At 46.9% G+C, this 16,985-nt stretch overlaps 1 protein-coding gene across 1 annotated transcript; it reads left to right on the top strand.

Annotated features, from left to right (window-relative positions):
• Window positions 1-219: 219 nt before the first annotated feature.
• Window positions 220-7,730, top strand: MGP (matrix Gla protein). The gene is made up of 5 exons (XM_032784640.2): window positions 220-291; window positions 3,104-3,236; window positions 4,285-4,320; window positions 5,999-6,074; window positions 7,339-7,730. Exons 2-5 carry the CDS (start codon window positions 3,176-3,178, stop codon window positions 7,481-7,483), a joined length of 318 nt encoding a protein of 105 aa, XP_032640531.1. The 5' UTR covers window positions 220-291; window positions 3,104-3,175; the 3' UTR covers window positions 7,484-7,730.
• Window positions 7,731-16,985: the final 9,255 nt, after the last annotated feature.

The raw sequence follows: 16,985 nt of genomic DNA on the forward strand, positions 1-16,985 counted from the left end.
TCTAGACACGGCCTTGACCCCATTAGCCACTGGCATCTGCTCTGGCTCCCCCACTCTCTCCTGGCTCAATTTCCGAGGTTTCTGGTTTCCTGAGTGAGGGCAGAAGGTGTTTTTGGCAGAGAAGGTGGGAGCCTGGGGATGGTGGGTGTATCCAGCGGGGGAGACAGGAGAGGAGGAGTCACTGATCACTGATAAATAAAAAGGCCCCCTCTTCTCCAGTGAATGCTACAGGACGCTGGGAGAACTCCCCCTTAGACAAGAGCTGCAGACTGAAAAGGAAGCAAGTCCAGAGTGAGTATACAGAGACCTCCCTGTAGTTAGTTAGTTATTAATGTCTGTGCAGTGCTTTGTAGCAGGAAAACATTAGAGAGATGCTATGGAATGTATTATTATCTCATCCACCATGACAAGGGCCCCAGGGCTGCCTTTGCAGCGCTGCCTCTTACCAAGAGACTGCAGAAATTTCCACAAAGTTTGCAGGCAGTTAATATTAGCTCTTGTTCTGTGACCACTGCACACCAGAGGATGCTGTTAGATAGCAAGGGCTGGGAGTCGGATGTTGGGCCGGGTGTGTTCCACCATTCGGTGTAAACATTTTTTGGCTTCACCTGGTGAGGTGGGAGGTGCAGCCCCCGGGGAGGATGTGTGTGTGTGTAAGGATCCTAGCGGTGGGCAGCCAGGGAATGAGCCTCTGCAAGTGAATGCAGTTCCCACAGCAGCAATGGAGGTGCTCACCTCGGGACAGCACAGAAGGGTGGTTAATTTGACTTCCAATAAGGTCTGTTTGTGGATAAAAGTGAAGTGTTTGGGCTAATGCCCATTTATAACATGTCCTCACTTCTGTGGTGGCGATGTGTGTGATGCCACAGGCATTCTGGGAGTGCTGAGTGACTCGAGAAGAAAGCAGAGGCTGGGGCGGTGACACTAAAGACTCAGCACTGAAGGACAGGACAGGTACATGGGGTAGGGTTGGTTATGGCATTTATCACTGTGTGACCCCATCACCAGCACCTCTCTCTGTATGTCCTTCCAGGATCTTCTTTTCCGTATGCCAGTCACCGTCTCTCTAGGCTCACTCTTTATCCCTCTCACTTCAGCCTTCCCACAGGCTGCTGGATTGGCCATGATTTCAGCCCACACTCTGTAAAACCCCTCGAACCACATGGATCGCAACAAATCCTTACTCAGGCCCAGAGCAGCCCACTGCTCTCAAATCCAGGAGGTGCTGGGGTGCAGCGAGAGGAAAGGGAACTTGGGAAAAAGGATCAGAGGGGAACAGGAACAGGGCATATCAGACCCCATTTCTGCTCTTTACCACAGAGTAACTGGGGGCTCCTCATCATCCCAGGCTGAGAACTGTATATGAGGAATCGGTGCATGGGTATGAGCTGGATGGGGCTGGTGGTAGAAAGGGGGAAGGTGCGATGCGTGGTCATCCTCTCCTGTGTTGGGCAAAAGGAGGAAGAAAAGCACTTTATTCTCACTGGGGGGCCTTGGTTACAGGCTCTACAGATTTCAGGTCTTTTTCTCAAGCTGAAGATCAGAGAATCTGGACAAGAGCTGTGAGTTTGAAGTTAACTGTTTCTTGGCATTGGTAGGGTGATTGGCAAAGCCCACAGTAATCTTGTCCTTTCACAGGTCCATGGCTCAGCCCAGTAGGGAATCATTTGGTTCCTGGCAAAATTTTGGTGCATGATAGGGTCCCTGTTCCATGCAGGCACATGCAGAGTGTGAATCCTCCAGGAGAGGATTGTACACGTATAACCACAATGGCAAGGAGTAACAGTGACTGCTGAGCAACTGTCTCACTGGCCTCAGGGAATGAACTAAGCTGGATTTGTGCCCACTGCCCAGGCTGTGTGACAGCTCCAGACTCCTGGAAAACTGCATGCAATCCCACAGGCTGGTCTGGTGCAAGGGGGCTACATCAGAGCTCCTCAGTGAGCTCCATTTGGCTGGAGTGACCTCTTACCACTGCCCAGCTCAGCGCCATTGCCTAGTGTGCCCTGTTCTCACACACACTGCTCTGGCTGTGGCTTCACATGTGGTTTAAGTGAAACCACTGATCCCATCTCTCTTCTCTTTAAGTTGGCAGCCATGAGGCTACAGACGGCAGCGCATATTTTCCCCCAGGGCCAGCTAGCCTGGTGCTGGAAACTGGACTAGAGTTTCCCACATAGCAAGTCAGAGTACATTTGCTGAACCACTGGAGCAGACTGTGAAGTACTTCTGGCTCCTGCTGACTTGCAGAGCAATAGATTTGGTTTGAACTTGGGTCCCCTGTATGGCAGGGAAGAGTGTTAGCACCAAATCATGTTCCAAGAGTCAGCAGCTCAGAGCAAAGGATCCATCCTTCACCCAAAGAAGAGGTGGCCCCATTTTACTTAGGGAGCAGTGTTTGTGTGGGACCCCAGAGAATAAATGTAGAGATAAGTTTCTAGGGACTACTGCAATATACATGTGAACTAACAATAATCCCAGCAGAGGATGGGGATCCCATCAGGGTGTGAGTACCATGAAGGGCACAGTAGGGTGTGTATGGGGGAAAACCACTGGACTGAACTTCTATCTTCCCCTGGTATATGGAGTTCAACCAGAGCAGTACGGGGGTACATTAGGGACCAGTCTGAGGGGAAGCCAAGGATGGAACATTTGAGATCAAATGTCCCCATCTCTCCAGGAAGCAGGGGGTTGGTCCCATTCCTTCCAGGCACTGGAGCTGACAGATAGTCCAGGCTCTGTGTGTCTGGACCAAGGGTGGTGACGGCAAGGACAGGAGATCAGAGGAAGAATTAGGGAAGCAAATATGTGGTCCTCCTCGGTGTCTGAATTACACTCTTATAGTTCAACATTTCTGGACATGCAGTGTAAACAGCTCACCTCCCTTTGAACTCTGGCACCCTCCCCCTGCAGCAAGGGCAGGGAAGGGAGTGTGCCTACCCTACCACCAAAGCCTGATTAGACCTGTTTATAGAGGGTGTTTTGTAACAGTCCCATAGAAGGCGAGTGCCAGCCAGGCCCTACCTTCCCCAGGCTTCTTCATCTGATTCCTCTCCTCCCAGCTGCTGCTTTCATAATAAACACTCCACTACTAACTTTGCAGCCTGTCTAGAATTTCCCGCTGCCCTCAGTGGAAAGAGAGTAAAACAGAGAGTGAGAGAGTGACTCCTACACAATGCGGACCCTCATCCTCCTCACGCTCCTGGCTGTTTTGATGGTGGCAGCTTTCTGCTATGGTAGGTGACCTCTTTTACTGGAGCTTGTTTGGAGTGGCAGCCAACCACAGATGCCTCCTGGTCTGTTCAGATGTTTTGCTTTGATGTTTATCTCCCCTTATCTGTTGCTGTTCTCTTGCCCATCCACTCCCTCTACCACTGTGTCAGACTGCTCTGCCTCTACTCCAGAGCTCAATCACCTAGATACTTCTGCTTCCAGTCTAAAGCCGCCTGAACTTCAGACCCTTCCTCTTTACCCCAGCCCATTCTGTCACCACTGCAAACTATGCCTACATCCTCGACAATCCCAATCTGTGTGGATCATAGAAAGAGGAGATGGAAGAAACCTAAATTAGTCCTTCCTTAGTCAACACAACTTGTGGATGCACTGGAGGGGAGATCCCAGGTGCTGTTTACATATCAAAGTGATGCAGGGTCTGGTAAGGGAAATTCCTTATATAGATCCCAGGCCCTATTTCCTATAAGAAGGTGACTATCTGAACTCTTCCTCGTTTGCCATTCTGTTCCATCCTCAGCTGCCTGCCTTTCCTTTGTTAATGGCAAGCAAGATTTTTCCACCCACCTTCCCTTTCTCCTTTTGAATGTCTCTCCCATTTTCTGTAGAATGCATACACTTGCATATTGACGGACCAATCTGACTTTGCACTGAAATATGCAAATTTGGTGGTGATTTGTATTTCTATAGCATTTTTCATCTAAAGATCTCAAAGGGCTTTACAAATATGAATTCATTAATTAAACAGCCTGCGCCCACTGTGAAGTAAATAGGTGTCATACCTGTTATATAGAGGGATACATAAAGGAACAGAGGGTCAGTGATGCTCCCAAGTATAACATAGTAAATAAGTGGCATAGCCATGGATGGAACCCAGTGGTTCAATCCTCTGTTCTGACCACTAGGTTACCTTATTCCTTTCCTTGCTTTTCCTTTTAATCAGTGAATGAGACTTCTCAGTCTCTCTTCCCTTCGGTTTATTAATGGTGAGTGAAAAATTCTGTGTTCCATAACTACAGTGCCTCACTGAATGCTTTCCTCTTCTTTCTCCAGAGTCTTATGAGAGTATGGAATCCCACGAGTTTGTCAGTAAGAGACAATTTTATTACTTTGTTTAAATTAGGGGGGAACTAAAGGACTTCCGTACTCCCCTGTCTTCCCCACTCTGCTAGGGGTTCAGCTGAGCCTGGCAGGCATGAGAGTGGGGAACTGGTGGAAATTAGAAAGGGGAGAATAAACCACTCCAGACAAATTGGATTTCTTTGGTGACAGAATTTCCGGATGAGTAGAAGGGGGAACAAAAAAGATAAATACAGGTTGAATCCAGGAAAGCATTTGACATAATGTCTTACAAAATCTTACCTGAAAACTAACTGGAATTAGCTTTGACCACTGACATATTCCCTGAAAAGGTCTTAGAAAATGCTATAGCTAAATGGCAATGTACTAAGTTTGGGAAGAGCTGCCTAAGAGGTGCAGCAGAGACCAATGCCACATCTGATATTAAACCATTAATTAGATGCTGTAAGGGAACTCATCCCCACTGCCTTCCCCTTGTCACTACAAGGAGCAGCTAAGATTGGCAGGCATGAAAGCGTGAAGCTATTACTCATCTGGAAAAAGGAGTAAGCAGCATGTTGATTGAATTTGAAGAAGATGATAAATTTGGGGAAGGAGCAATAATAGAGAGCAACCTACGCAAGTTTAGACTATAGATGGGTGGAATTTTTATTCATTATTTCTGTAAGGGATTTAACTTGGACAAATGGAAGTTAGTACATTTGGGGAAGAATAATTCAAATTATAGATCTTCAGTGGCAGGGGGATGCGTGGAAAGCAGTAAATTACAAAGGAGATCTTAGGTTCATAGTGATCCAAAAACTGGGCATAATCCTGTAATATGAAATGGCAGAAAAAAAAAGAGAGTGCCACTATGACTTTGGGCTGTATCTATAGAGGCATCAACCGGGGCTGCAGGTCAGTGATAGGGTTTGTTTATATGGCACTGGAGAGTCCTTGGGACATGTAGTTCATCTATATACCAGAAATATTTCAATGAGTGGGAGGGAATACCTAGAAAAACAACAGAATGTTTAACATGCTAGAGACACTGAGTGATGAAGAAAGAGTAACAGAACTAGATCTGGGTACCTTGGCGAAGCGACAGCCAAGGGAAATATGAAAATCATGGAAAGTATTTGACAAATGTAAACCCCATAAAGGGAGATGAGAAGAACCTGTTTAGTGTGGTTCAAAGAGATGATACTAGACAATGGACAATTTAGGCTGAATTTTAAGGAAAAAGATCAAGTTATGTAATCTATTAGAGTGTGGAATAATCTCCTTAGAGAAATGAGGGAAGACCCATTGATTGGTTATTTAAAATTGATCTGGAGAGTGCACTCTAAGAAACAAGCAGCTGAGGCTGGATGAACAGGGTGATCCACTGGACTCTTTCCATCATTAATTTGTGGAATAAGAGTAGCAGGTTGGTAGAGAACATGAAGTCATGAAGAATAGGAGGCTGGTGAGAATGGTAGGCTAGAGGAACATGGGATGCTCATGACAATGAGAGGCCGGTAGTTTACAGGACTTTGGAGTACAGGAAGCTAGTGAAAATAGAAGGTTGATGGGGTCCAGGAATCCATTGTGAATGGGAGGATTGGTGAGAATGGGACGTTGGAGGAACAGGATTTGTTGTAAGTAGCTGATGATCTTCACTTCAACAATACGTTACGTAAAAATAAATATTCTCTCACCTCATCAGATCCCTTCATTAACAGACGAAATGCCAACGACTTCATGAGATCTCAGCCAAGACGAAACTTCATGGTGCAGGAGAGGTATGTTTCATAGGGTCTTAGGACGTGGATAGAGGGGGCTTGGGGAGATGATCTCTCCTAAGCAAGTTTAAGTTGGTGCCATTGAGGAAGGCCAATGCTATAGCTTGGAGACAGAATTTCCCTCTTAGCCTGGGGGTCCCATGGGGGAACCCAAAACTGATTGAAGATAGAGGGAGATGATGGAGTATGAGAACTCTTCTCAGTGCTCATAGGGCATTAACTAATCAGTCTGAAGTAAGCGCTAGAGGAGGGTGGGGAAATCACTGGTGTAAATCCTGAGAGGAAGGATGGTCTGACAGTTAGACACCAGTTAGTTCCCTGATCTACCACAGACTTCCTTTGTGTTAAGTCAATTAGCCTCTGTGTGCTTCAGTTCCCCATAACTGCACGGCCCTATTGCTCAGCAGTGTGGCGAGGATAAACACTTTACAGATTAGGAGGTGCTCAGATACTACAGTGCTGTGCTGGGGGCCATACAAATCCCTAAAATAGAGAGAAAAGGGGATTGGGGATGGGGCCGGAAAGAGAAGAAGAGAGGAACCCAGAGCTGAAATGCACAGTTCTGTGCAAGAGACTCAAAGGCAGCTCCGATCTCTTCTTACACTGCTGTCAGCCTAGAATAACTCCACTGATTTCAGTGTGGCTACTCTGGAGCACAGAAGTGAATAGAGATCAGAATCAGGTCCAGATTGTATGTCCAGTATTATCCAAAGACAAAACTCTTTTCTAACAGTTTGTGTTGGTACCAGAAAGGGAATGGCCTCCCTGACTCTGGGTGTATCTGTCCCTGTATCGGACAGGAAGAAGGCGCCCTTGTTATGAGATTTCCATGTGGCTATGTCAAATAAATAACAGAAAGAAAGTTCACTGTAATTAGGTTAGCCCTGTGAACTTACTCTTTTAAAGTGATGAGTTCACATGACCCCCTATGAGAGGGCTAGATGGTCCCTTCATGGGATGTTCCAGCTCTCTTCCCTACCCCTGGCAACATGAAAGATCTGAAGAGCCTATGGCAGCAGGTTTGAGCTACTGGGGAAGTGAGACCCACTCCTCCGACAACATAAGCCTCTACTGGCCCCATCTGCTGTGAATGGCACTTGGGAAAGGGCTCAATGCAGGGTTATTGCATTGGCAAAGCCAAGGAGAACTGAAAGAACTGTAGCGGCATGTGTGGGAAGGTGGGGCAGGAGGACCTGGCCACAAACAGCAAAGTTTAAAATGACAACTTGCTTTCTCCTCCCCTTCCCCTTCCTTGCATATGCAGGATCAGAGAACGCAATAAGACCCCCCAGGAACGCCAGCGAGAGATCTGCGAGGACTACAACCCCTGTGAGCGCTATGCCATGCGCCATGGCTACATCGCTGCCTATAAGCGCTACTTTGGGCAGCGGAGGAGCAAGTTCGAGTAACAAGTTCCCATCCCCGGTGCCTGGAGCCTGGGTTCTGTACCTAGAAAGAGCGATGTCTCTGAAACCTATTAAGTTGCTTGTTAACTGTATGTTATCCTGCCTGCCCTCTGCTTCACTCCCCTGTAACCAGGGATTCCTAGATTTTGTGTAAATTAGCCCAATGCCGCTGTAGAAGAGGTTGGACAGGAGCCAGGATGTGGGTGTTTATTAGACAATAAACTGCTGGTTTGATACTATTTCTTTGTGACTCTTTGTGTTTCCTTGTGTTTTTCTTTGGGGATCTTCTCCAGGAAGGGTTAGTTTTTCTCTCTGTACTCCACAACAGTACTGTGGTAAATTTGAACACCTATGAATCAGATGTGTTTTAAAGGCTGTAACACGATCAGGACTCTGACCTCTACTCTCTGGGGCAGTGGTGGGCAACCTGTGGCCCATCAGGCTAATCTGCTGGCGGGCTGCCAGATAGTTTGTTTACATTTGCATGGCCACCCGCAACGGCAAACCGTGACCCCTGGGAGCTGCAGGTGGCCATGCAAATGTAAACAAACTGTCTGGCGGCCCGCCAGCGGATTACCCTGATGGGCTGTGTGCAGCCCATGGGTCGCAGGTTGTCCACCACTGCTCCGGGGTCTGAAATCGGCTTAAATTTTCACAAGTGACTAGTGATTTTGGGTGCCTGACTTGAGAGGCCTGATTTTCATTGAATTGGTTCTCAATACTTTCTGAAAATCAAGTCCCTTCAAGGTGTCTCAAGTGGGATCCAAAGTTACTAATCACTTGTGAAAATGTAGGCAGAGAAGTTAATGATGGAAAAGACCTGCTAAATAACACCATGTCCATACAACTTCCCCATTTGTGCTGATGCAGGTCTGTCCTGTACGCTACAGAATATTCTACAGCCCAAAGTTTATTCTCAAGTGATGGAAATTCCACCACTTCCATAGTATTTAATCATCTCACCTTTTCTCTGAAGTATAATGCGGAAATTGTTCTCAGCTGATAAAATGAGAAACTATTGTATGAAACAGACCCTGTTCTTTCTTGCTGTGCTGGGAAATCAGACAGAGCTCACAGGGCAAAATACCACCCATATAATATATCCCTCCTTTCTCTTGCTGCCTCCTCTGGAATCTGTAGTTGTTTATACTGCTCTCTATATTATACACTGAAATGTAAGTACAATATTTATATTCCAGTCAGTTTATTTTATAATTATATGATAAAAATGAAAAAGTCAGCAATTTTCCAGTAATAGTGTGCTGAGATACTTTTGTATTATTATATCTGATTTTGTAAGCAAGAAGTTTTTAAATGGGGTAAAATTTGGGGTATGCAAGACAAATCAGACTCCTGCAAGGGTACAGTATCTGGAAAGGTTGTTTTAGGGGATAGCAGCAATGTTCCCTCTAATTATTTCCATCCATGTGCAGAATGAATTTTGTTATGTGCACCAATACAGAGGTAATGTGTGGATGTTCGCCACCAGTAGAAACAAAAAACCTAGATATAATGTATACTGTATTTTTTAAAAGTTACCATAGGGATAATTACTCTGGCCAGGACAGGTTAGGCTTTTTAGAACTCACTACACAAAGAATTAAATTTAAGCATAAGTGAGAAATAAAATTATGAAAGGCATAGACTAGTCAAAAAACTAAAAGAACAGCATTTTGATAGAATAAGATTACAGAGGATATATGTGCATTGCAGGAAGTACCAAGAAGTAACAAGAACAATGATAACACAGGTATGTATTGGGAGGTGAGTGTGAAAGAGACTGTGTGTGTGTGTGTGTGTGTGAGAGAGAGACAGATGATGTGTTTGTGTATGTGTGTGAGACAGAGAATCTTGTGTGTGTATGAGAGAGACATAGACAGTGTTTATATATATGTGTGTGTATCTACTGGGTTTCCGGGTTGTATATATGTGTGTGTAGTGGGATGGTTACCCTTCCTGCCCTGAGGGGGCTGTGGAAAGGCAAGAGGCCTGGGCTGATTGAGAGGAAGCAGGCTCAGCTGGGGCCACACCCCAGTCAGGGCCCAGCTGGCCCTATAAAGGCTTGAGCCAGGAGCTCAAGCAGATAGTCTCTCTCTGTGTTCAGAGAGAGAGAAGGGCCTGGCTGCAGGGAGTTTAACCAGGTATCTGGAGTGGATCAGGGCTGGGAAAAGGCCAAGGGCACTGGGGAGCTCCCAGTGGTTCAGTCCTCTGTTCTGACCACTAGGTTGCCTTATTTCTTTCCTTGCTTTTCCTTTTAATCAGTTAATGAGACTTCTCACTCTCTCTGGCTTAGGAAAGCTGCAGGCCTGATAAGGCCTGTTAGGTACTGGGTTGTAGGAGGCAGCCCATGGATAGCCAGAGGCAGCAGGTCCAAACCCCTTTGCCTGTGATGAGTGACTTATACTGCAGTCTGCCCAGTGAATGGGGGCTAGATGGAGACTGGGCAATTGCCAAGACTGAGAGGAAGTAGAGATAGTGGGTGGGGGTTCCCTGGGTGTGGGGAGACCCTGAGACTGAGGGGTTATTGCCCAGGGGGCAGCACCCAAGAAAGGGGCATGAGGGACACAAGACCAGCGGTAAGGCAGATCACTGGCTGGCAGAGGGTGCTCCTGCCTGGAAAATTAGCTAATTCCTATGCATGACCAGCAGGAGGCACTGCAGGGGTGGGTTCATGCCCTTACTGTGTGTGTGTGTGTGTGTGTGTGTGTACTGTCTCATTAAGCACAACGACATTCACCAGTAGGCTCATTCAGACAGAAGCAGCCACCAGCAGCTCTGTCCTGCTCCTGAGCCCTGTCCTCCTTCCCCTGCTCTGCAGAGATGGGGTATGTGGTGGGGGAGGGGGACACCATGACATCACCTCCCTGCTCTGCACAGCAAGCAGGAGGGTCCCAAAAGCAGCTGGCCAGGGGCTCTAAGGTAGAGGGCAGGAGCAATGTGGCTACAGAGTAGCAGGAGGAAGCATAGGCAGGGGAAGGCTATGCCTCCCCAAACAGCCTTGCATGGCCCTGCCCACACTCTGCCCCTAGATTCCCACCTGCCTGCTTCCAGTTCCCTTCCTGCTCTTCTGTGACCAAGAGGCTGGGACAGCCAAACTGGGGCTGGTGCGCACAAGGTCTGGGGCTGGGGCCACAGCGTGCTGCCCATCCATCAGCCTGCCTGGTGCTGGGACCATGCTGCCCACTCAGTGCTCCAGAGCTGGGGGCACTCTAGCTACACCACCTGCCTGGGGCTGGGAGGTGCATGGGTGGAGCTGGCTGTGTGTGCTCTGGGCTCTTGTGAGGAAGAGGGGCAGAAGGGGAGGCGCTGGGGGCTAGCCTCCCACAACAGCTTGTTCATCTGTTGCCCATGGGAAGAAGCACGTGAACACATGTCGCGGGATATGCGTGGATCTGCTAATCAAGTGCAAGGCATTTGATTGGCTCTTGGGTGACCATGCAGCTGCACAGCTTAGAGGGAACACAGGACAGCAGAGAAGGGCTTTCTGTAATCTGTGTGTCCTCCAGAAATTATTTCAACGGTAGACATATTCCTGGTACACCTTGCGTCAGGGAGTCTGTGTATCTTTGGCTGCAAATCCATTATATAGTCTGACAAGGAACTTGAATATTAATTTTAAGTTAAAATACTGTGTTAAGATTGAAAGTTGGTGACTGCTGGGGAGAATGTCTTAAAAACATCATGGCAGCTAAAAATAAATAAACAAATCAATAAACTTAATTTTTAGAAATCCTGGAACTTCCAAGTTAAGATTATACTTAAAACCACCAATGTTTGGAAGTGCACAGTTAAATTCACCCAAACAGATTTAACTTTGTCCCCATCTCTGCTCACACCTCATCTGAAATCAAGATGCAACTTGATCTCTGAACACCATGCACAGACCACCCAAGGATTCACGTTTCAGTCACAAGAGAACACAGACATCTGAGACACTGTAACTTATATCAACACCAAAGAGGGGGGCAAAGCCCTTCTGATATTATCAATAGAAGCCAGTGCTGCTATACGCAAGCATGTAAATACCCCCAGTCCAGACCTGTTTGGATATCTGCAGCTATGGGGATATTAAAACACACAAAGTGTTCTCTATCTGCTAAATATACCTTGCTTCAGTACTCAAGGCTCCAGGCCTCCTCAGATTCGTATGCAAATACCCAAATATAGAAATGGAAAACCACCAAGGGCTATGAGGTATAAGATGCCAATTTGGTGATATACTGTGAAATTAAGCATAGACCCTCATCTGCTTTACATATTATAAACACAGATCTTCCATAAACAAACTTGAGCCTTTGTCAAATTCACAGGCAAAGTTGGGACATACACACCAAAGAAGCATTTAAAACTCTTCTATATATGAAACTTTAATCAAAACATTTCCAAGGGCATGTCCATGTTGCAATAAAAGACCTGTGGCATGGCTGCAGCTGGTCTGAGTCAGCTGACTTGGACTCATGGGACTTGGGCTGCAGGGCTAAAAATTGCAGTGTAGATGTTTGGGCTCAGGCTGGAGCCCAGGATCTGAGGTCCTGAGAGTGGGGAGGGGGTCAGAGTCCAGGCTTCCTGAATACCTACACCAGGAATCAGCAGCTTTGGCACTTGGCTCACCGGGGTAAGCACCCTGGAGGGCCGGGCCGGTTTGTTTACCTGCCACATCGGCAGGTTCAGCCAATCACAGCTCCCATTGGCCATGGTTCGCTTCTCCAGGCTAATGGGAGCTGCGGGAAGCAGCACGGGCCAAGGGATGTTGGGCTGGAGCGGCGAACTGTGGCCAGTGAGAGCTGCGATCGGCCAAACAAACCAGCCTGGCCCACCAGGGGGCTTACCCTGGCGAGCCATGTGCTAAATGTTGCCGATCCCTGGCCTACCCCATAATTTTTAGCCCTGTAGCCCAAGCCCAAGTCAGTTGAAATGGGTCTGAGATTTGGTACTGTGGGTTTTTTACTGCAGTGTCGAAGTAGCCCAAGATTACTAGCCAGCTATGCCACAGTGCAGCTATGCATGATTTAGCATCCTCCTGGTCAAATGCCAACCTCAGTTTCACAGGTGTAAATCCAGAGTAAATCCATAGACTTCAGTGGAGTTACTCTGGATTTAGCTCACTGCCCATGACACCAGTATTAATTTCTTAGACTATATGACAATCACAGAGGGTGGCAAAGGGTAGAACTGATTTCAGCTTGTTTGAGTGCCCTGAATTTTGCATTTATATGCTTTCAATCTTTTTTTATTTATCATTGTTCTTTGACGGCACTTTTCCCTGAAGTTATATGCGTTGTCAATCTTTGTTCAAGTTTAATGACTTTTTTTTATTTATTAAAGTCAATGTTTCTAAGAATGGATCTGTGACAGAAACCCTGAGCAGTGAATATTCCCACATCAAGCCTCTATATGAGGCACAGAAAGTCCACATGGAAATTCTGCTGCCCCTACTGAACAGACACTTCCCGTGCACTGTTTCCTGCTTCTTACAGATCTTTGAGGTTCTACATAGGCCCACTTCCTCCATCCTAATTTGTTTTCTCTGCCCACTGCCCTCAGACTCCCCCTCCTTCCCACAAATGGCTCTGGGATGCCTGTTCCCTCCAACCTCCCCTAGTGTATGGAGAAGCTGTTCTGATCCAAGCTTTAGGAAGCATGAAGTCTGCAGATCAAGAGGACCATGGTCTGACAACAAAAGACCATGCAGCTACTGGAGTATCTGCACTGCATCAGGTGAGGATTACAGTGTCCAACATGCAATCACAGGAAGCTCAAACATTAGCAAGACTACATGGAATAACTGAGGGCTCAATTGTGCCTTTAGATGCTGACTGAGATGGTTAGACTTTCTAAACATTTCCTTGAGCTTGGAAAACATTTCAAAAATATAGAAAGAGTTGCATTTTTAAACTGTTTTTTTCAACCAGTTGTAACAGCCCAGTGTTGGGGGTGCTGTGGATCTGCCCCGTGCCTGAGGGAGCGCAGACAGAGAGCACCTCTACTAGGAGTGAAGCCTACTCTCCTCCACATGCCTGGTCCCAGCTCCCTGCCTATCTCTTTAGGGAACGCAGAGGGAGCACAGAGACTGTAATTGTACCTGGGCCTCTTGTGGCTACTTTCATCCCTCCCTCCCTTGGCACATGTATATGGCTCAGCCCCAGCCACCAACTGAAGCTAAATTCTTAACTCTTCTAAACTAGCCAAAGGAACTAATTGTTATTGAGCCCAACAGGATGAAACAAATGTAGAATTTGTAGTTCATGTCTTTTTGAGTGATGACAAGCAAAATAAATAAATAAAAAATTAGGAAACTTTCCAGGAAGCAAAAAAAAGTCTCATTTCTTTAAAACAGTCATCACTCCACAGTGCCTTGTATAAATTGCTTTACACTTTCACCAGCGAAAGTCTACTCTGCAATTACTTCACACATGAAGCATTTCAGATGGGTTGATTGGTTTATTTCAGCAGGACAATGTCAAGTTCATAATCAGACTCTACCACAGCTCCAAAATAAAGACTTAGCTGTTCATAGAATCATAGGGTTGGAAGGGACCTTAAGAGGTCATCTAGTCCAACCCCCTGCTCAAAGCAGGACTAATCTCCAGATTTTTTTTGGCCCCAGTTCCTCAAATGGCCCCCCTCAAGGATTGAACTCATGACTTAACCCTGGGCTAGCAGCATCTGCTTCACTAAACTGCAGGGAGCATATCACTATATAGCATCAGAAGTGCTGAATTGCATGTTGTAAACAACAGATGATCACTGGCCCTGGCAAAGAGTGGTTATTTTAAAGCTGCAGAAAGTTGTTTTGAGAATTCAGGAGCCTTTTGTGCCTTAAAGTAATCAATGGTCTATTGTTTTCTTAAACTTACTAACACACACAAAAGCATGGAAATAATACAGAGAAAAAATGTGCAGAGAAAGAAGGAACAAATCTTCTTGCTGTCTGGTTCAAGCAGTCAGGGAAACAAACAAAAAAATATAAACCGCATCTATAAACCACAAGAACATACAAAATCATACAGAAAGCAAACATCCCAGAGACAGATTCCCAGCTGGTGGGAAGTGACATGGCCAAACTTTATCAACTAGAATTCATTTACATCAGTTGAGAATCTGGTCCAGTTTAGTTTAATCTTCTTGGGTTAGTTCTTCTCCCATTTACATTACTCAGGAGGACTTCCAACCAAGTCAATGGAATTAAACCAATGTAAATTCACAGTGAGAGGAGACTCAAACCCGATGGTTCTCAGGCAAAAGCTAATTTGGAATAAAAGAGTTAGAAGCACCGGTTGGGTTGAGATACAAACTCACACAATCCAGTCCTTCCCAGATCAAAGGGAGGAGGTGAATTAGGTTTGCTGAAAAAAGAAAGCATACACTATAGAGAAATAATATCAGTTACGTCAATTGGATTTACAGTTTTCTGCTACATATCCACTCACACCAATACTTTTTTTTTTAAATGACTCCTGTTGTGGTGACAGAAGTGCAGTTCTGACAGCGAACGGAGAAGAAAGAAGCAGGTATTACTAATGGTTCCTGTTCTATGGTGGCACTGTCTGTGTATGGCAGGTGTGTATACTCTCATTGTCAGGACTGGGAACGAGGAGGGGTGACCATCACCAAGGATTCCTGCAATTACTGCATACTGATGGCTCAGCTGTCTTTAGTTTGAATTGTCTGGAGGGTTACAGAAAGGCCCCATATAACCAGGGGCAACTCTAGGCACCAGCAAAGCAAGTACATGCTTGGGGCAGCCCATTTGTAAGGGCAGCAGCGGGCAGGGATCCAACATGGGAGCTGAGAACCAACAGGGGGCGCTGGGAGCTGTAGTTCCTTGGTTAGCTCCCTGCCTATAGAGCCAGCCCTGGAGCAGGGAAAGAACTACATTTCCCAGCAATCCCTTGGTAGCTATCAACAGGAAAGGGAGGGGGAGGGAGTGAGGTAGCAGAGACTTCATGCTGCAGCCTGCTGAGAATAGAGAGCTGCACTGTGAAGGGTAGGGAACCATATTTTAACATTCAAAAAAATAGCACACTGCATGGGGAGGGAGGGTAGCCCCACCCTGCCACCATCCACTCCTTCCGACTGCCCCCCCACAGAAACCCCAACCTATGCAACCCCCCTGCGCCCTGATCACCCCCACCCGGGACCCCTGCCCCTAACTGCCCCCCAGGACCCCACCTCCTATCTAAGCCTCCCTTCTCCCTGTCCCCAACTGCCCCCTTCTGAGACTCTCCCAACTTCCCCCCAGGACTCCACCCCCTACCTGTCCGCTGACAAACCCCTGGGACTCCCATGCCTATCCAACCGCTGCCTGTCCCCTGACTGCCCCCCTGCAACCCTGACCCACCTCACTCCCCCTTCATCCTGCCCCTGACTGCTCCCCTGAAACTCTGCCCCATCCAACTCCCCCACTCCCTGTCCCTTGACTGCCCCCCTGGAACCTCCTACTCCTTCTCCAACCCCCTAACCCCCTTACCATGCCACTCCACTCAGCGCCGGACACACTGCTGCGTACATGCTGCCGTGCTCCCCCGCGGAGCCGCAGCCCCCCTCCCAGCACCTGCCTTCCAGATTTGAACACCTCAAAATTCAGGAGTGCTCAAGCTCAGTTTGGGCAACTGTTACTTCATTTCTCCCAGATCAAATATACTGATCCACTGTAACTTGCTGTAGAAAAAGTAGGATAAAATTGAGCAAGAAATGCTTCCCGGTGGTTACTAGGACTGGAATTGCTATTTTCAACAGCCATTGCCTTTTGTTTGTTTAAAAGGAAGTCAGTGATATTGCATTGGCAAATTCCCCATAGAAACAAAGAGTGGAACAAAAGAATAATAGAGGCCCCTCAACTTTTCCTCATTTATGGAGGACAGTCTTATAATATGCATCCAGATATCCTCCAATCACACAAGCTGAAAATTGTTCCACTCTACTGCAGCTCTGTAACCATATGGGAACCAATCCTGTCTGTGTTCTGTGCACATCTAAAATTCCTGCTGAACGACCTGCCCTGGGAGCAAGTTACTAGTGACCAAGAGCTGGGGCGGCAGGGGGTGTGGGAAAGCTCAGGGCTGGAGCAGCAGGGGGGTGCGGCGAGGAGCCCAGGGCTGGGGCGAGGGGCAGCCAAAATTTCTTTTGCTTGGGGCACCAGAAAACCTAGAGCCGGCCCTGCATATAACTTTTTCTTAACTCCTGCTCCTCAGGCCAGACCATCCTTTGAACTATTCCCAGCAAACTGAAATAATCTGTGGCTTATGCAGTGCAGCCTGGTGAAAGTGAGAATTTTCAAAAGGTGAAACAGGTTTTTGGAGGCTGAAAAAATTTTAATAGTAGATTTTTATTTTTTTTAAATGGGAAGAGCTGAAATGAGCCCATAGGGAGTTCTGGTAACATCTGTGGGGGAGGGGGGGAAGGAGGGGTGCATGTTCCTGAGGTTTTATTGACCCTCATCTGAATTCTGCCAGGTAGTCCATGTCCTCTGAGACTGATTCTAACATTCTAAACAGATGCTTAA

The sequence above is a fragment of the Chelonoidis abingdonii genome, chromosome 1, assembly GCF_003597395.2.
Source record: "Chelonoidis abingdonii isolate Lonesome George chromosome 1, CheloAbing_2.0, whole genome shotgun sequence".
NCBI lineage: Eukaryota > Metazoa > Chordata > Testudines > Testudinidae > Chelonoidis > Chelonoidis abingdonii.